The 21,682-nt window shown below is 42.6% G+C and overlaps 1 protein-coding gene across 2 annotated transcripts in view; it reads left to right on the forward strand.

Moving 5' to 3' along the window:
* Positions 1–21,387, forward strand: part of LOC141133853 (interleukin-6 receptor subunit beta-like) — a 143,277-nt gene extending 121,890 nt beyond the window's left edge. For both annotated transcript variants that reach the window (XM_073623446.1, XM_073623440.1), the window contains 3 exons: positions 10,546–10,642; positions 15,657–15,738; positions 20,615–21,387. In XM_073623446.1, coding sequence (XP_073479547.1) covers positions 10,546–10,642; positions 15,657–15,738; positions 20,615–20,884 — 449 coding nt within the window. In that variant the 3' untranslated portion in view covers positions 20,885–21,387. The remainder of the gene's footprint in view (positions 1–10,545; positions 10,643–15,656; positions 15,739–20,614) is intronic.
* Positions 21,388–21,682: the final 295 nt, after the last annotated feature.

Consider the following 21,682-nt stretch of genomic DNA (forward strand, 5'->3'; position numbering starts at 1 on the left):
TGTGTAACCTTATACAAAGCACTGTTGGCTGTTATTTACTAAATGCAAAGACACTTTTCACTACAAGTGCACTTCCAACTGCACTGAAACTACACTTGTAGTGCAAAGTGGATTTGCCCTTAGAAAATTACCCCCATTTTCTCATAAAACAACAATTACATCACCCCAAAAGTGTTGTAGCGTTGAGACAATAATCCACACATTCTTGATGAACAATCTTTTTAATACCTGCACAATCACATGTGCATTTACCAAAGGTTTTTCTGACAAACCAACATGTTTGTTGTATAACAATTTTTGTGGTGTCATTATCCAAAATCAAAATGTGCATTTTATAGAAAACAGGCCTGTGTAAAACCAACAAGAAAGACACAAATCTTGATCTTACAAAGTTCACATTTGGTAGAACTTGAAGGCTATATCAGACATGAGCATTTAGGAACTGTGTTTGATATAGCATTCAGATGGGGGGAAATCACCCCAGGAAAAGCCAAATTTGGAAGATGCACACAAATTTCACAATGTCAACATGTGCTATCTGCCATCAGGGGGGATCAAGGGACGTGTTTTGGGGGAGAAAGCCCTTCCTCACCGCTACTTTATTATTGAGGAAGGGGTCGCACCCCAAAAACACGTCCATTGATCTCCCGTGATGGCAGATAGCACATGTTGACACACTGTGTGCATCCTCCAAATTTGGCTTTGGGAAAAATCACAAAAACATTTTGCACATTGTAGCACACAAAAGAAGAAAGTGATTTGATATAGTTTTGATATGGTTTTAAACTCGCCCCAAAACATCAATGATGTTTTTATATTTTGGAATAACATCATTGATGTTTTGCTTGATGTTTTCCAATTGTAAATTACACCCCATGATCTCCCCGATCAGGATCTGGGCACTTTCGGATGTGAAAGGATCTTCATCCACAACCTCACGATCACCTAAAAAGAGAGGAAACCCAAAATAAATTAGGTCTAAAAAATATGCCGCCATCCATCTCTTATCTGAACCTGTGGTCGCAGACACTCACCTGTTGTGGTGACTAGTTCCACCACGTCTTCTTCTTCCTGCTCCTCTTGTGTTGGGGGGATTTCCCCTTCTTCCAGAGGGGGGGGGACTCTGGTCTCCTCGGATGAGGGCTGTCCTCCGAGTCTTTTCTCCCCTATATAAAACAAAAATGGTATAATTAGCACACAGATATTTAATGTCAGAACTATAAAGATGAAACATTGCTTGGAAGTGGGGTACAATTGTCTATTTTAGCCGAATTCCAAGTTGTATATTTTTTAGTGTCCTTTGTCAAGCTGCAATACTTTACCTGTTTTGTACAAGCTTCACAAATGTAGCCCCCCCTATAGTATACACTGGAGCACCTGTGTGCCCCCCCCTAATAAAAATGGTGTTCTGGGGTCCCACACTAGTGCTCCAGTGTCCAGATGTGAAAACAGCTGCTGAGTGTCCTCTCCTTACACACAATCTAGTTTGCATTTCATTCTAGTAACAAAGCCATCTACACAACCCAATTCTTTGAAGACAAGTATAGGGCGTCAAAATGGTGGCCAAATGCATATGGCCTAAACAATGGTATTTTATCGTCCGAAATAAAAATGTGTGATCCGAACGAATAATGTGCACATGAACATGAAAGTTGACATTTTAAACTGTACAACAGTTCCTAAAAGCAAATGGAGCAGCACGAACGTAATAAACACAAAAAAAATAGGAACACAGCACAACTACTTACTTTTTTGCAGCACTCTCCGGATCTTTCTGTACTGCTCATGTTCTCGTAATTTCAGGTCCGACCACCGCTTCCTGAGCTGATCTTTCGATCGTCGTACCCCGAATTTCCGGTGCAGACTCCTGACCACTTTCGCCATGATCTTGGCCTTTTGGATATTGGGGTTGGGGTAAGGCCCATACTTTCCATCATAGTCGGCCTTCTTCAGGATGTCCACCATCTCCAACATCTCCCCAAAGGACATATTTGAGTCCTTTAATCTCCTTCTGGATCGGGAAGTTTCAGGCTCCGGCCTTTCCTCCTCCTCCTCGTTGCTGTAATTAGCACGATCCTGCTGTCTATCCGCCATGTGCTCTTCCTCCACTGCGCCGAACGAAAAGGGGCGGGGAATAGAATAGAAAGAATGTCAGGGGCGGGCGGATTTATACGCATGCGCAGTGTGCATAAATCGTAACGCGCGCGTCTTACGTACGATCTGTGAGCGGAGGACGGAGCATCGGAGACGCCGATCGTGCTAACGAAGGAAGGATATAAACTTGGGCCTATACTGCTTCGAAATGGAAGCCTATATTGTAACAAGATTAGGGGAGTTTGGCCTGACATTAGGGTTTGTCTTGTGTTGTGTCTTGCAGAGAAAATGGATGGGTTCAATGACCACAATTTCCTGCCCCTGTTTATTGACAAATACAGGGAGCTGCCCTGTCTGTGGCAGGTGAGACACCCCCACTATAATCACAAACAGAAGAGGCAGGCACCGCTGGAGAAACTGCTGGAGTTGGTGACGCCGGTGGTCCCCACAGCAACCATCCCTTATTTAAAAGCTAAAATTGGTGGCCTGAGGAGCACTTATCTTAGGGAGCGCAAGAAGGTCACAGATTCCCTGAGGTCCGGAGCTGCAGCAGATGACATTTATGTCCCCAGGCTGTGGTACTATGAGAGACTGCGATTTCTGTCAGACCACACTGAAGTTGTGTTCCTAATTTTTACAGACAGTCTATTGACTGGAATGGTACCAGCTGATTGGAGAAAAGCCAATGTAGCACCAATATTTAAAAAGGGCCCAAAAAACATCCCTGGGAATTACAGACCAGTTAGCCTAACATCAATAGTATGTAAACTCTTGGAGGGGATGATAAGGGACTATATACAAGATTTTAGTAATAAGAATGATATCATTAGCAGTAATCAGCATGGATTCATGAAGAATTGTTCTTGCCAAACCAATCTATTAACCTTCTATGAGGAGGTGAGTTGCCATCTAGATAAAGGAAGGCCCATAGACGTGGTGTATCTGGATTTTGCAAAAGCATTTGACACAGTTCCCCATAAACGTTTACTGTACAAAATAAGGTGCGTTGGCATGGACCATAGGGTGAGTACATGGATTGAAAACTGGCTACAAGGGCGTGTTCAGAGGGTGGTGATAAATGGGGAGTACTCAGAATGGTCAGGGGTGGGTAGTGGGGTTCCCCAGGGTTCTGTGCTGGGACCAATCCTATTTAATTTGTTCATAAACGACCTGGAGGATGGGATAAACAGTTCAATCTCTGTATTTGCAGACGATACTAAGCTAAGCAGGGCAATAACTTCTCCGCAGGATGTGGAAATCTTGCAAAAAGACCTGAACAAATTAATGGGGTGGGCGACTACATGGCAAATGAGGTTCAATGTAGAAAAATGTAAAATAATGCATTTGGGTGGCAAAAATATGAATGCAATCTATACACTGGGGGGAAAACCTCTGGGGGAATCTAGGATGGAAAAGGACCTGGGGGTCCTAGTGGATGATAGGCTCAGCAATGGCATGCAATGCCAAGCTGCTGCTAATAAAGCAAACAGAATATTGGCATGCATTAAAAGGGGGATCAACTGCAGAGATAAAACGATAATTCTCCCGCTCTACAAGACTCTGGTCCGCCCGCACCTGGAGTATGCTGTCCAGTTCTGGGCACCAGTCCTCAGGAGGGACGTACTGGAAATGGAGCGAGTACAAAGAAGGGCAACAAAGCTAATAAAGGGTCTGGAGGATCTTAGTTATGAGGAAAGGTTGCGAGCACTGAACTTATTCTCTCTGGAGAAGAGACGCTTGAGAGGGGATATGATTTCAATTTACAAATACTGTACTGGTGACCCCACAATAGGGATAAAACTTTTTCGCAGAAGAGAGTTTAATGAGACTCGTGGCCACTCATTACAATTAGAAGAAAAGAGGTTTAACCTTAAACTACGTAGAGGGTTCTTTACTGTAAGAGCGGCAAGGATGTGGAATTCCCTTCCACAGGCGGTGGTCTCAGCGGGGAGCATTGATAGCTTCAAGAAACTATTAGATAATCACCTGAATGACCGCAATATACAGGGATATGTAATGTAATACTGACACATAATCACACACATAGGTTGGACTTGATGGACTTGTGTCTTTTTTCAACCTCACCTACTATGTTACTAAGTCAGGGAATCCCTCTCTACTCTCCCTTCCACGCTTCCTTCCATACCAGCTGAGGCTTCCGATGTCCAACCTGGGCCTTCCAGCCAGGAAGAAGTGGAGGAGCCCAGCTGGAGTCAGGTATAGCATTCTTCTACAGATTTCTGGGCAATGAATAAATGATGTTTACTAGATGTTATTATTGATCATTAATTGCCGATTAAAAAAAGTGTTTTACATATCAATAGACAGTAGTGGGCACCCAAAATTGGGACAAGAATGCAAAATGCTGGGCTCAGAATGATAGTCTGTTATATTTGTTAACATTCAATTTGCAGCAGTCAGGAGGTGAAAATTGTGTGTGATTGATGTAAAAAATACTAAAACTATGTCCCTTTTTCATACACAGGAAGACCTCAGCCAGGAGGAGGCTGTGGAATGTGGCAGTCAAGAGGAGGCGGGGATTAGTGGCAGCCAGGAGGAGGCAGGGCTAAGTGGCAGCCAAGAGAAGCCTGGGACCAGTCGCAGCATGACTGAGTCTCAGGTTCCTCCCCTCCACCTGCCACATAAACGAGCCAGGAAGATGACTCCCAGTCCTGTGCAGGATTCAGCATACAGGCTGATCCAGGAGGCTTCGGTGTCCCTCAGAGCCTTCCCCAGTCCTGAAGAGGCCTTTGCCTGCATGGCTGCCACCAAATTGCAGGGCATGCAGGAGGGCCAACGCAAGATCTCTGAGGACCTGATTTATAAAGTCCTACATAAGGGGGAGAGTGGGGAACTGACACACAAGACGGATGTCATTGAGATCAACGATCCTCCTCCTCCTGCTGCCACAACTCCACCACCACAGCCAAAGGCTGGAAGGAAGCGTGGAAGGAAGACCAAAGAGTGATGGCCCTGGGTTCAGTCTGGTCTGACAGAAGATGCAGTCTCTCGTATGACCACAGCCTGGGGACACAGATGTCATCTGCTGCTTTCCGGATCTCTGGGACTTCTGGACCAGACTGCACTCCCATAGATAAGGACTCCTCAGGCCACCAATTTTGCTTTTAAATAATTGATGTCTGCCCTGGGGGTCCAAGGCTTCACCCACTTCTGCAGTTTCTCCAGCGTTGCCTCCCTCTTTGTTTATAGTTGTGACCCCTTAATAAAATTTTTTTAGGTAAATTCTACTCTCCTGTGTGTGTTTTCATCCAAAAAGGACAGTTTGTTGGTGACGATTCAGGTACATTTCTAAAGTACAATGTGAAATTAACAAGGGACAACAACACCAAACAATCTCCTACAGATTAAGGTGTCCGTTTATGAAGCAGTGATCAGCGGTGATCCCGAGGATCACCGCAGATCACAGTCCATAAACAGTTTATGAAACAGTGATAATCGGGGGAGAACATGTTTGAACTTGTTCTCCCGCCGATTATCTCTACACACGGAGAATCCTCATTGAATGACACAGGAAGGGCCAGTTTATGAAGCGGTGATCTCACCGCTTCACTGGCGATCTGTGTCAGAATTCACACTCCCAGGTTCACCATCTCAGAGGTGGTGAATCGGGGAGTGAAGAGGAAATCTGGGGGGATCTGAGGGGGAAGGAGGAAGATTTTTAACTTCCTTATGCCTCGTTCAGACCCCCCAACACTGTAAGCATGTCCCCCTGTCATATTTATGTGTATACATATTTATACATATATACATATAATGTGTATATGTATATATATATATCATGTGTGTGTGTATACATGTATATATAGTGTGTGTGTGTGTATACATATGTGTATAATGTAGGGGGACACATTATTTTATTAACATTAATCCACGCCGTTGAGCGGTGATAATTTATCACTGCTTGATAAACTGACATCTGGTGCTGTAATCTCGTAAAGTCTCACGAGATTCCAGTATAAGGGGACGTTCTCCACTATTTGAAGCATTTGTAGATCACTTCACTCCTCCAAAGGTGAAGCGATCTACACCGCTTCATAAACTGGCACACAGAGGAGAAGATTCTTCACTGTGAATGCCGGAGAACGAAGCAGTGAATAGATTTCACTGCTTCATAAACGGACACCTAAATAGAACAACATATCAATGGTGTTGTGGGAACTTGTCACAAAAAACACACAAACATTTTCGGGAGTACAAATCAAAATCACCAAAAAACTAAATTAAAAAAGAGAAACACAAAAAAAGAATCTACATTAAAGTAAAAAAAAAAAAAAAAAAATGTTGTCAGATGTGAGAAATCAAAATATATTGAGGGAATCCCGATAAATAGTAACGAAATAAGTTTGTGAGAAGTGTGTGTGAATATGAGCATCAAAACTACTTAATTCTTGTCACATTATAAAGAAGAAGAGAGTGCGCTGTATTAAACCATTTTGAACATTGCAGCGTGACGAAAGTGCTGTATCCATTGCGAACGCTAAGTTTACCAGAACGAGCTGTCCCGTGTCGGAATTTCTTCTGAGCATGCGTGGCACTTTGTGCGTCGGAACAGGCCACACACGGTCGGAATTGACGCGATCGGATTTTGTTGTCGGAAAATTTTATCTCCTGCTCTCCAACTTTGTGTGTCGGAAAATCCGATGGAAAATGTCCGATGGAGCCCACACACGGTCGGAATTTCCGACAACACGCTCCGATCGGACATTGTCCATCGGAAAATCCGACCGTGTGTACGGGGCATTAAAAAGAGGTTTGTTTTAAAAACAAATTGACAAACTGGTTGTCCAGGGTGATGTTGTCCTGGACTTGAGATCCGATTTTTTTTTTTTATGGCCAATGCCTCAGATCTTGTTATATACTGTAACAATAAGCAGAAAAAACATTTTACATATAGGACAGTCAATATCTAACACTTAACAGGTCACACGTTATATTATACAATATTTAGTTACAAAGAACCCACTTCCTGATTGTCCGGGAGGAGAATCAAGAAGGCAATAGCGAATATTCGCTAATGTCACACAACTGGGTGAGCTCAGGGCGCAGTGCTCTGCGCCCCGAGCCCACCCTTTTTTGAAGCCAATTAGAGCCTCAGGCTCTAATCATGTGCTTCTAAAAACAAAACAACCCCCATTGGAATCCATGTGTCCGGTGCCCTGCATGTAGATTAGGAGCCGGGCACATGGATTATGGACGGGCCGCCACTGCATCACTTTGTGATTTGCAAATTATATCCATCCAATGCATATTTCTGCATATTGTTACAGTATATAATAGGATCTGAGGCCCTGACAAAGCGAACCAGCCTGCAAAATGCTTTGGTCATAAAAAAAGTCGGATCTCAAGTCCAGGACAACATCACCCTGGACAACCAGTTTGTCAATTTGTTTTTAAAACTAACCTCCTTTTAAGAAATTGTAAAATTGTTTTGAATAAAGATATGTGAAAAATTATTTTATAACTATTTGGTCAGGTTATTATTAAACCAAAGGAAGTACATGAAAAGACCCAAATTTCTTTGTATTTTCATAATTGTTCCCTAAAGGATGGTACTTCCTGAGGGCCTTAAATCGATTCACACTCTACCCCCACACACAAAAAACTTTGTACACAGTAAATTGCACACACTCTTATCTACACAACAAAACACAAGCAAGACTACCTAAAAGAAAGGGATTGAGAGCAGTAACTATAATATGAGGGTTTTCTCACAAAGCCCCAGAACAATAACCGTATATAATAAATGAGCCAGCTTTGCTCTGGTTTTTCTGGTCTTTAAATGTGCACAATTAGCAGCGTTACTGATTCAAAATTACAGACCATTGTAACCTTAATGCAGAACTAAAGAGAAGATACTCTATTGCCCCGTACACACGGTCGGACATTGATCGGACATTCTGACAACAAAATCCTAGGATTTTTTCCGACGGATGTTGGCTCAAACTTGTCTTGCATACACATGGTCACACAAAGTTGTCAGAAAATCCGATCGTTCTGAACGCGGTGACGTAAAACACGTACGTCGGGACTATAAACGGGGCAGTGGCCAATAGCTTTCATCTCTTTATTTATTCTGAGCATGCGTGGCACTTTGTGCGTCGGATTTGTGTACACACGATCGGAAATTCCGACAACGGATTTTGTTGTCGGAAAATTTTATAGCCTGCTCTCAAACTTTGTGTGTCGGAAAATCCGATGGAAAATGTGTGATGGAGCCCACACAGGGTCGGAATTTCCGACAACAAGGTCCTATCACACATTTTCCGTCGGAAAATCCGACCGTGTGTACGGGGCATAACTCCCAATGCTCGCTTGCTAGTAACTTCTCTTTTGTGCCAGGTTTCATTGGCCGACGCAAGAGAACATCAATCCTGTGCATGCATATGAGCTAGTCATCCCGGCAACTGTAAAATGAGCTGCGCAGTCCAAGGATCACTGTGAGCAGTCAGGTACGGTAGGTATGTTTTATGGCAGATGAGACATTGCATGGCCTTTCTGCAATAAAATGCCTGCCTGGTAGACATTGAATGGCCTTTCTGCAATGAAAAAGGCTGCCTGGTAACAGTATATCATAGCAGAACTTTAGTCCCACTTTAAAGTGGTTGTAAACCAGCCTCAGGTGATACACAGAAATTAAACAAATCCTCCTACATAAGTTGTACCCGTTTACTTGCCGCCATTTCTCCTATACAGCCATTTAAAATACAAAATTTAGACAGTATTTCTAAGCTCCAGAAGTTGGGGATCTGACATCACATACCGCACAGCACAGAGCAGAAACTTGAGTGTAATCTGAAACCTGAGTGGAGAGAATAGACAGGACACACCCTCCTCTACACAGTCTCATAGGGAAGCATGCACAGCTGAGGCTGACAATCACCAGCTGTGTGCTGGAAGGTGGACAGACCTTTTCACAGGTTTTCTGGTGTTGGCATACACTGTCAGAAGTGATTCATGCAGATAGAGGAATGAGAGAGAAGGCGGAAATCACACTTGGTGCTTTAGTTAGAGGCAAGTACACACTATAGAAGGATATGCTTTATTTTTAATTTCAGAGATTTACAACCACTTTAACCGCTTGCCGACCGCCTCACGCAGATATACTGCGGCAGAAGGGCTCGTACAGGCAAAATCACGTACCTGTACGTTGCCCTTTAAGAGGCGGCCAGCGGGCGCGTGCCCGCCGGCAAGCTCCATGAGTCGGGTCGCGGGTCCCGCTGACTCGATCGCCGCGGGGATACCCGCGATCGCCTCATGGGGAGGAAGAACGGGGAGATGCTGATGTAAACAGCACAGCATCTCCCCGTTCTGCCTAGTGACAGTGTCACTCGATCTCTGCTCCCTGTCATCGGAGCAGAGATCAGTGACGTCACACAGCCCATCCCCCTGACAGTAATCACTCCCTAGTACTGATTTAACCCCTCCCCACCCCCTAGTGGTTAACCCCTTCACTGCCAGTGTCATTTACACATGAATCAGTGCATTTTTATAGCACTGATCGCTGTATAAATGACAATGGTCCCAAAAATGTGTCAAAAATGTACGATGTGTCCGCCATAATGTCGCAGTCACGATAAAAATCGCTGATCGCCGCCATTTAAAAAAAAAAAAATATTAATAAAAATGCCATAAAACTATCCCCTATTTTGTAAACGCTATAACTTTTGCGCAAACCGATCAATAATCACTTATTGCGATTTTTTTTTTACCAAAAATATGTAAAAGAATACATATCAGCCTAAACTGAGGAAAAAAAATGTTTTTTTTATATATTTTTGGGGGATATTTATTATAGCAAAAAGTAAAAAATAATGCGTTTTTTTTTCAAAATTGTCGCTCTATTTTTGTTTATAGCGCAAAAAATAAAAACCGCAGAGGCGATCAAATACCACCAAAAGAAAGCTATATTTGTGGGGGAAAAAAAGGGTGTCAATTTTGTTTGGGAGCCACGTCGCACGACCGCACAATTGTCAGTTAAAGCGACGCAGTGCCGAATCGCAAAAAGTGCTCTGGTCAGGAAGGGGGTAAATTCTTCTGGGGCTGAAGTGGTTAACATGGGCAGCCCTTGGCCAGACAGGAGAATTGTTGTTCTAATCAACAGGAAGCAGGAATAAGTGTTTTATCTTTGCCCCATTCATCTGCCGTGGCAAGGTAGTGCTTTGAAACAACAATACCATTGAGCTAGAGAAGGGCATGACTTATGGAGCCTCAGGTGGCAGGTATGAAATGCCATCTTAGGGTGGATTGCAGGAGGAGAGGAGCAGCACTGAATCGAGAGAGGACTCAGGTAAGTGTTTGCGGGGTGGTGGGAGACAAGTAGAGGTAATGCATTAAGTGAAAAAAAAAAAACATTTTAGCTTTAAAACCACCAAAAAGTAAAGCAAATTAAACCCCACTCACTCCTTTCCCATGCCTGTTCTCTCTCCTCAGCTGAAGGTGAATTTCAAGTCATCATAATATCTGCATGTGTTGGATTGATGGTTGTAGTAGTGATTGCCATCTGTGTGTGTGCCTATATACTGAAAAGGTAGGTGCCACACATCGGTATGTAAATGCCATGCTGGCCTAAGCCACTTGAACAATAACATCCTTTTGTACAATTTCTGACCCCTGTGTTCTGTCTTTATTTGGCTAATGGTACTATAGGCTACTGGAGACAGCATGCAGTTTGATATATATGCAGAACTACCTTTCATTTAACAGACAAGCAATCAAGATAAAGAAGTCATGCTTCCTGAACAATGAAAAGTCTTCTGACTCCTTTCAGCATCTCCTGCAGACCCTTCCCTTATGTATTTCCAGAGGTGGATAGAAAGGGAAAAGAAAAATAGGGGGAAAAAAGTTATTGGTCATATAATCATATAGTTGGACATATAATCACAAACATAGGTTCTACTTAATGGACTTGTGTCTTTTTTCAACCTCACCAACTATGTAACTATGTCTACAAATTTTGTGGGTTGGTACTGCCTCCCCTAACCCTACCATCCTAGGAACTTATTAATGAGTGTCTTAAGCCTAGCACACGATGAGAATATCTGACGAATTATCTTTTTTTTTGTTTTGCATGATAGTCTCATAATGAAAAACAATAGGTTACTAAAGTTACAAAAATTATTATACAACAAAATACAACTTTGAAAGCGATATAATGTGCTGTATTGTAATGTTATCTTTCATTCCCAAGCATGCACGGTCTTGTTCTTCCAATTTTTTTCGGATGAATACTGTACTGATTAAACGAAAAATTTTTATTCTGGTATCGTACAAGAAATTTTTTTGTTTGTTCCTTTCGGATAATTTGATGAACTATCATGATCGGCTCTCAAAAGCGGTGTACTAACGATCAGATTATACGATCGTGTCAAAAGCTGTATTTTTTTTTTTTGTCCAATTTTCTCATTGTGTGTAGTAGGCCTTAAGGTATATACAGCCCTGGATGAGGATTTATTTACCCTAGGGCAGTGCAGTAAGATTTAGAAAGTTAGTTTATTTTCTTTTAACTTCATATAGGCACCTCTGGACACTTTTAGTAAAGTCAGTAAAACTGGATGCAGTCATTGAATGGCAGGGAGGTATAAAGGTTGCTGAGGTGTTACAAAACTCTCCAAAGCTCAAGCAGCGTATGGCCATCTCTTTTTTGCTTCTATGTCTGCTGATATTGGTGCACTGTGCAGTACAGTGGTAGATCTGTATTCATAGGAGCATGCTGGCCCTGGTAGCCCAGTCTTGTCTTAATTACCACCATCCAAAAGAGGATCTTGTCATCTGCTTTGCCTAGGTAAGCATTCAGTCTACTGATATATGTGTAAAGAAATATTTGATGTCAGTTGCACTGTTTTCTTTATACAAAAAAAAAAGGCTTTTCAGGTATGCAGAGAGGGGAGGGTTGCAATGCTGCAAAGCTGTCTTTTTGCCATGAAGGTCTGGTTAAGGCGAGATTGAGAGAAGAGAGATCGCATATGACCTCTGAATATCTGTCTGTTGACCACCATGAGGTCAAGGAAAGTAGACCGTCATACAGTAGCAAATCACATGGACAAGGCCAACACAGTATATTGCAGTGACAAAGGAAAAATCAATTGGCTCCAGGGGGAACTGAGGCTTTTGCAAGACAAACTATAAATACCACCAGTACAATGTACTTTCTGCGTAAAGGGTGACAAATGCACCTGCCATAGTGTAACAGTAAATTATACTCATGACAATTACAGTGCCTTGAAAAATTATTCATACCCCTTGAAATTTTTCACATTTTGTCATGTTACAACCAAAAACAGAAATGTATTTTAAGTGGCACATAATTGTGAAGTGGAAGGAAAATGCTAAATGGTTTTCAATTCCTTTTTTGCAAATAAATATCTGAAAGGCGTGGCATGCATTTGTATTCAGCCCCCTTTACTCCGATACCCCGAACTAAAATCTAGTGGAATCAAATGCCTTCAGAAGTCACCTAATTAGTAAATAGAGAGCACCCGTGTGTAATTTACTCTCAGTATAAATACAGCTGTTCTGTGAAGCCCTCAGAGGTTTGTTTTATAGAAGCTTAGTGAACAAACAGCATCATGAAGGCCAAGGAACACACCAGACAGGTCAGGGATAAAGTTGGAGATGTTTAAAGCAGGGTTAGGTTATAAAAAAAAAAAAAAAAAAATACATTCCAACCTTTGAACATCTCACAGAGCACTGTTCAATCCATCATCCGAAGATGAAAAGAGTATGGCACAACTGCAAACCTACATGGTTGGCCACCTAAACTGACAGCAGGCCGGGCAAGGAGAGCATTAATCAAAGCAGCCAAATAGGCCATAGTAACTCTGGATGAGCTGCAGAGATCGACAGCTCAGGTGGGAGAATCTGTCCACAGGACAACTATTAGTTGTGCACTCCACAAATTTGGCCTTTATGGAAGAGTGGCAAGAAGAAAGCCATTGTTGAAAGAAAGCCATAAGAAGTCCCGTTTGCAGTTTGCGAGAAGTCATGTGGGGGACACAGCAAACATGTGGAAGAAGGTTCTCTGGTCAGATGAGACCAAAATTGAACTTTTTGGCCTAAAAGCAAAACACTGTGGTGGAAAACTAACACTGCACATAATTCCCACCGTGAAACATGGTGGTGGCAGCATCATGTTGTAGGTAAGCTTTTCTTCAGCAGAGACAGGGAAGCTGGTCAGAGTTGATGGAAAGATGGATGGAGCCAAATACAGGGCAATCATAGAAGAAAACCTGTTAGAGTCTGCAAAAGGCTTGACTGGGGCGGAGGTTCACCTTCCAGCAGGACAACGACCCTAAACATACAGCCAGAGCTACAGAAGAATAATTTAGATCAAAGCATATTCATGTGTTAGAATGGCCCAGTCAAAGTCCAGACCTAAATCCGATTGAGAATCTGTGGCAAGACTTGAAAATTGCTGTTTACAGATGCTCTCCATCCAATCTGACAGAGCTTGAGCTATTTTGTAAATAATGGGCAAAAATTTCACCCACTAGTGGTAAATACATACTCAAAGACTTGCAGTTGGTAAATGATTTAGACTAATCATCTGGTGAGTATCTGTCCCTGTCCTAATTTAGGTCTTTGTAATCTGATGCATGCATCATGAAGCACCACACACTGAGACTGTGTTCAGATACGTGATACTTCTTTATTATGATTATGATTTATTTATGATTACACAGGGTTTTATATGTGAGTGAGTTATGCTACGTGGGAGTACAGCACTAACATAGCGTTGTCTAGACATTAGTAGTTTGTGATTGGCCATGTCCATATAAGGTGAGCCTCTTCCAGACCCTTAGACCCCATTCACACAGGGGCAACACGACTTGCAGGTCGCCCTTAGCGAGGCGACCTGCAAACGACTGCCCGGGCGACTTGCAAAACGACTTCTGTATAGAAGTCTATGCAAGTCGCCCCCGAAGTCGTACAGGAACCTTTTTCTAAGTCGGAGCGACTTGCGTCGCTCCCCTTAGAACGGTTCCATAGCACAGAACGGGAGGCGACTTGTCAGGCGACTAGGTCTTGGAGTGAAGGCGCCATCTTGATTATTGTAAAAATATGTAGCGCTACTTTAGTCACAACGTGAAAAAATGAATAAATATAAATGCAATAGAAAGGTCCAAAGCCTAAATAGAATGCCAAAAAATAAGGACAGCAAACCTGTGTGCAACAATGATGTGTAAGTATGAAAGTGCAAAGTGTACACACTGAAAAATAATCCAATCTCCCGTAACAAGTAAGTGGAAAAAATCAAGTGTGAACAATGTCACATGATAATATGAGTGTCCAATCACTCGATTGTGAACATCTAGCATAAAAAAACATAAAAAAAATATTGCTAATTAAGAAAGTAATAACAATGCAATTCACAGGCATGCGATTCACAAATGCGATTTTTCAATGCGACTTCCAAAAAGATTCTTGCAAAGTGCAGTGTGCATATAATCAGAGAATAATATGCAGGCAAATAAATAATGTCAGTGATACCATATAATAAAATAAGTATCCAATCAACTGTGAGCTATTAATAAAAATTCACATCAAACGAAATAAAGGTGAAAATATATAGAGTGCAGTCCAAACGCATGCAATGCGACTTCTAATGCAGTTCCCAATGTGAACAAACGGGAATCTTCTAAGAGTAAAAAAAGTGCTGGTGCAGTGGTAGCAAAAATATCTATAAACAGGGCGCCCCCTCCCCCAAAGCACCCACCCCTCATGTTAAGGGCATGCGGCCTGGTACGGCTCAGGAGGGGGGGTGCTCGCTCGTCCCCACCCCCTATTCCTGACCGGCCGGGCTGCATGCTCAGATAAGGGTCTGGTATGGATTTGGGGGGGACCCCCACGCCGTTTTTTTCGGCGTAGGGGGTTCCCCTTAATATCCATATCAGACCGAAGGGCCTGGTATTCCCCCAGAGGAGAATTCCCTCTCGCGCTCGTCGCAGTAGGAAAATGTGTTTTTCCTATTGCAGCCAGGGCAAGATGTACAGTGCACTGTCGCCGAGAACCAGCGCGATCGGATCGCGCTGGAAACATTCTCGCGGCTGCGTACTGTAGTTCGTACAAAAGTCCGATGCTTTTGTGTACACACGATCGAACTTTGTTCCATCGGGCTTTTGTTGCCGGAAAGTTTGTCCGTTCGCACAGCCAACAAAAGTCCGATGGAAACAGAAAAAGTTTGTCCGATGGAGCGTACACACGGTCGGATGTTGCTCCAAAACAGCTAATTTGCATGTTTGTTGTCAAAAAGTCCGATCGTGTGTGTACGGCCCTTTAGAGTGTTAACAATTACAACCTCTGCCAGTTTGCTGCCTATACTCTAAAATGTATTGAAGGTGCCATCATGCTTTAAATCAACAGGTCTACCCTACTATGGAGGTAAACCTCCAGGGGTGGAGCCTTAAAATGCTACTTGTTGCATAGCAGCACCGCTTCAGGCAATAAAAATGACTCGTTGAGCTTATTTGCTGGGGCAGACTGTATATATCCTAAAGAACGAAGCATGTTTATTAAAATATGCCCTGTGTTGTTTTGCTTTACAGAACAAAGAACTGGTATTTTCCACAAATCCCCAACCCACGACACAGTCACCTCAGCAGGATCAATGAAGAGGCCGGTACAAAGGTACATCACAGTGAATAAATGACCTTTGTCATAAATAATTGGTCATCATATTTAGATGCATTAGCAATATGGAGTTCTTACAAGCTGTAGTCTAATTGGGCCCATGTTCATACTGACATCTCCAGGGCCGCTGATAGGGCAGTACAACCAGCCCTGTTGTACAGGCCCTGCCCCCATCAGCTACACAGTGGAGCCCGGGCAACATTACAGTTTGTTACTGCATTTAAAAAAAAAATGTTTTCTAGACTCCTCTCCCGCTCTTACTTGCTTACAGGGGAGTATATCATTTTCCTGGGCCCCATCAGGTCAACACAGGGGCCCAGGAGGGGAGCGCAGCGGAGGGACTATTTCTTAATTTTCGGGCGAATGTACATCATGCCGCCCCACTATTCTATTAGTCCCGGCTAGCGGAGCGATACTGTGATTGTCCGTTCGTCTACCGGTGTTCTGCCGAGAAAGTTCCTCTCGGCGGATAAGGACCCCCCCTTCTACTGCGCAGTAGGATCCGTCGGAAATAGCCGAAGCGAAATAGAGAAGAAATCAGCTGTACACGGCGCCTGTAAGAGGGCCCCTCGCGGCCTCGCTGCGCTTGGCACTTTTTTATTCTCCCTCTAGGTCCACTTGGATGGTGGGGCTTGAACCTGGACCTAGGGCGCAGGCGCCGTGTACAGCTGATTGAAGTTTTTCTTCTTCGGCGGGTCGTAGTCATTCGTACTGCGCAAGCGCGGCGCTTGCGCAGTACAGGGGGGTCCTTATCCGCCGATGGAACTTTCTCGGCAAGACACCGGCTGAGATGTGAAGAAGTTGAGCGGCTGACAGGGGAGAGCAGGAGAAGAGCGTGGCTGCACTGGACACAGTGAGTGGGGAATAGAGCATAGAATACTCACTGTGTCTTACTATGTATCTCACAGCACAGCAGGTTATCAGCTCAGCATTACAATTATTACATATGCAGCACAATAAGCAGGTGCTCTATAATGGTTCTATCATGGCTCTCTGTCACTTTGCTTTTGGGTGCTGACTTTGTTATGGCTGCGCTTTGTTACAGTCTGTTACATACAGTACAGCCGTAAGTTAACAAAGTCAGCACTCAAAAGCAATGTGACACAGAGCCATGACAGAGTACCTGCTTACTATCATATCATATATATGCTATATATTATCATAATGCTGATGATCATAAGAAACAGTGAGATGCTACTTTACACCTCAATTGGGGGAGCAGTAAACGTGCAGCATTTTTACTGCCCCCCCAAACCAATCCCCTTTAACTGCTTCCCGTCCAGCGACGTGCCAGTACATCGCTGAAATGGAAGGATGATATCTTGGTCATCACTAAAGCAATGATCAAGATATAATATTTTAGCCCCAGCAATTCTGCACAAAGTAAAAGTAATCCTAGTGGCTAAGCCACTGGATTACTTTTACAGGCAGTGGAAGGGGGTCCCATCACCATCTTTATTGCATTAAAGATGTGACCAGTAGCATCCCCATAAAGAGGACCTGTCATGGCCCATGCTATCACAAGCAATGCTGTTCATCAAATGTAAAGATACAATGTAAGATTTTTTTTATTTGTAATAAAATACAATTTAAAAGAAATTTAAACTGCCCCCGCTCTTTCATGCTTATTAATTGCAAACGCGTGCATTGGCTCCGCATGCATATGTAAATGGCAACAAACCTGCATTTCATTTCAAGCCGGGGTCAGGGGCAGGGCCAGGGGTGGGGGTGGGGTCAAGGGTGTGGTTGAAGGGGGCCCTGTCAGGTAGGCTGTAGGAGGACCCCATGATTTCTAACAGAGGCCCTGGACATCTCCGATGTGTATATATAGTAAAAACCCATTAAAACGTCTCTTCCTATTCTGAGTTGATTCTGTATAACCCATTCTTGGGGGTTTAATCTTTCCACATTCTGACTCATTTATTTTAGAGAAACTCCAGTATACATTTGTCTTATCATGATATAAATGTTATATTTTTCAAATATCAATATCCAATTCAGCTCCTTGGGTGTACTATGTACGTCCAAAGAGTGAACCTTTAATCACAAGCTGATGGCTGCAGCAGCCAATAGCCTGTGTGTTTTGTTCAGCCGGCGACCGGCTTCAAAGTAAAAAATTGGTGTGGCAGCTCCATAGCTGCCAATCACTTTCACACAGCCGGCAGCGCGGTGCCTCCCCCCCTCTTCCCATGGTTCCTGGGGCTGTCCCCTGCTCACAGGAGCCCAGGAACACAATCGGCAGCTGGGGGAGAGAGATTGCAGTGGGACCAAGGCAAATCCATACCTCAATATCACTTGCAAATAGTGAAAGGAAGTGATGTCAGTTCCAGTTTCAGATGCACCCTTTCCTGGCCAGTATAGCCAGGGCACACTTCTAACCAAGTCAATCTGTGCTTGGTTAGATGGTGTGAAGGGCAGGGGAGACATTGGGGTCTATTAGATCCCTAATGTCTCCATAAAGAGTACCTGTCACCTGCCTAAGGCCATTGCATAGGGCAGTGGTCTCCAAACTGGGGCCCTTGGCATGCCTTTATCCGTCCCTTGGGGCACTATTCCTCCCACTGACACCAACAATAGGAACACAATTCCTGCACTGACATCAACAATTAAGGACTATTCCTCTCACAGACACACAGACAACAATGGGGCACTATTCTCTCCACTGACATCAATGATATGGAGCTACTGCTCCCCGACACCAATGTTGGGGCACTAATAATTTCCCTAATACCAAAGATGGTACATTGTTTACTCCCACTGATGCTGGGACATTTTCTACTCCAATTGGCTGCGGTCAGGACCCCCCTAAATTCTGAAGCACAGTAAAGTGGCCCTTTGTTTGAAAAGTTTGGAGACCCCTGACATATCAAGTAAAAATAAATATAAAAATAAAAGAAAAAAAAGTTTAAAAAAAAAATGAAAATAATAAAAAAAATTGAAGAAAACTCATGTAACCCGCACGAACGCGAGTCCAGGGCGTGTACGCGCATGTAAACCGCAGTCGCACCCTATGTGTGACATGTCTCTGCAAACGTCAGAGTGAGAACAAAAATTCTAGCACAAAAGCTATTAGCCAACGCTAAACTGATGAGCTGTAAAGGCTTTTAAAGCGTCACCTATTGGGATCTTTGGGCACCATTGTTTTTGCCGATATTACAGGCGCATGTATCTATTTACTCGCTGCAACCTTATCTTTTATATTATACCCAAATCAGTATTATATGGTGTGCTTTTGCATTAAAATTAATTTTATTATATTTTTTTCCTGAAAATTTGCATTTAACAAATAGTTGCGCAAATATCACGAGAAACAAACATTTGCAACTATTACCTTTTTAGTCTACAGGGCCTCTGCTTTTGGAAAATATATAATGTTCTGGGGGTTTATTTTATTGCCAAAAATTAAAATTAAAAAAATTGCTCTGGAGCCCAACTGGATATGGTTAGTTGAAGGCATCTTTACTAATCGTTTATTGATTTCTGAGCATCAAGAAGTTCCTGGATCCCAGTCGCACTCATTATGCAAGAACATACTCTGTCTAGCTAGTGAAGATTATCACATTGATTTGTTAAAATTTGTGGGGTAGAGATTAGTTCAAGGTGGTGGGGGGTAGGGTGGTTTACCTTTAAATCACAAGTCCCTGTATAAACAATAAAATTATTATAGTATTACCAACAGTACTTGAAGGTTACCACAATGTGCCTGCACTTTATCATTAGTGTTAGCTTGGACTCACTTTTGTAATGGTCACATTCACTTTAAACTTGACTGACTCTGTAAAGCACTACTACTTCAATATTTCTGCTGTATCGGTAGCCCCCAGCCAGAGTATAAACTGTAGGAAAATGGTACAATCTGGCATTTTATGGATTACACTGGTCTACAAGGAGAAAGCCTTGGAAACTAAAGTAGCTAAATTTTACTAGGATTGGGTCACTAATAAAAGGAAAATTAAGTCCTGAGTATTAATTGGCTCCAGTTTCCAAGAAACAGCTTGAGGACAAAATGGCATCAAAATAATTCGAAATTACGAGGGGATGTGCGATTATGCACTGTGGGGTAAAGGACGCAGTGCAGATGGAATTTGGATATTTCACGGTTCACTTCTTTCTTGAGATCCTTTTTGCAATTTGGGGAACCATGCAAAAATAGCAGTCACTACTATGATTGCTGGGTTCCCACCACACCACTGGGACTGCAAAAGGCATGGACTTTTCCTTCTTGTTTAGCCAATTATGCAGATAAATTGCACATGTAATGCAACAATGAGGGGCCCAACTCTTGTCCTGATCCCCTATTTTACATCCAAATATTCAGAACAAGGGGCATCCAGCAGATATTTTATATATCCAGTTTAATGAATATAGAATCACTACAATGAATACTGTAAAACATTGCAAACAGTTAATGTTTTATTGAATTATATAAACAGATAGTAAAGCCCAAACTCCAGTTTTTAAAAAAAGTTCCCTCAACCCTCCTCTCACCTATCCGCCATACCCTGTACACTTCCCTATTACTAATCTGGTCACATGATTATCCTTGCAGCACTCCAGCAGCCTCTCTCTGTCAGAGGAGCTGAAGCTGCTGAATCACGTGACTAGAATGGATGGGATTAAAAATTGGTAAGAACACTTTTTTTTATTTATTTATTTTTTTAACAGGGTATGCATGGACAGGTAGGAGAGGGGGGGAGTTAGAGTTGGGCTTTTCTTCCACTTAATTGCTTAATTTTCAGTAAATGATATAATACTTTATGTACTTTTTTTTTACCTTGTGGTATAAAAAAAAAAAAAAAATCTAAAATGTTTGGTACTATGAATGTGTAAGGAAGAAAAAAATGAAGCCGTAACCAAATGCATGTTTCAACAGATCAAACTTGGCCAGTTGCTTCAGACCCAAGAAGAAGTGAGCTGTGGAAATATGGATGTGGAGGTGATTGAAAAGGTTTCTGTCTTGTCTACACCACCAGGCTCATGCACCCAGCTGATGGAATTCAACATGTACAGTGATTACCAGAACCAATGGTGTCCTCCTGCCCACACCCTTCTCACACAGGGTGATACTACTATGTCTATGCCACAAACTGCTCATCATATTAATGAAGGAGGCTCAGAGGCTATACAGCGATCAGAATTGTAAAGTGCAACATGTTTGTCTGTTTCGGATGTCACCAGGTTTGGACCATTGGACTGTAGGAACAGTAGTGTTAAACTGCCCCCAGCTTTGTATTGGTGGTGGGAGTTGATAACCTACATTTATCTTATTTTGATGCTTTGCCACTTGCTATATCCATTTTTTGTTTTTTTTTCTTATGTATTTTATTTCTTATTTTTACACTGTCACTTTAATTTTTTTTATCACTTTTTTTCCTATTACAAGTGTAATGGAAATTTGTACGTTCTGTATATAATTGTATTCTATTTTGTATGTATTGCACATTGCCCTCACTGTGCACACGGCACTAATAATGTTTTCAGTAAATGTTTACATTCTTTCGAGTCCTGATTAGAATAAGCCTGCCTATGTAACGCCCCTTGTTACCATAAATGTACAATTGTAATATTAATGTGATACCTACGTAATCATGTGTATGAAAACCTTCAATTGCGTCATAATAAAGCAGAACAGTAATTTGGAAAGATGCTGAGCGTATCTTTTGTGTCTGTTCCCTACTGCAGTAGTTATTATTAATTTGGAACCACTAATCAATATGAGGATAGGAGTTGCCTATCATCAATTTAACCGAGTCAGCATGGCGAGCCAGCCAGAAGGGAGATTTACAGGTGACCCTGAGTATCTGATACAAGGAGCTTGAGACGATCCGGGAATTTCTGATAATCAGCTGGCTGAGGTAAGCCTTTTGCTTACATTTGACTTATCAGACTTCCTTGATCGGTAAGGCATTTTCGGGACAAAGGGTACCTATTTTACTCTCCT

The sequence above is a fragment of the Aquarana catesbeiana genome, linkage group LG01, assembly GCF_042186555.1.
Source record: "Aquarana catesbeiana isolate 2022-GZ linkage group LG01, ASM4218655v1, whole genome shotgun sequence".
In the NCBI taxonomy this organism is placed as follows: Eukaryota; Metazoa; Chordata; class Amphibia; order Anura; family Ranidae; genus Aquarana; species Aquarana catesbeiana.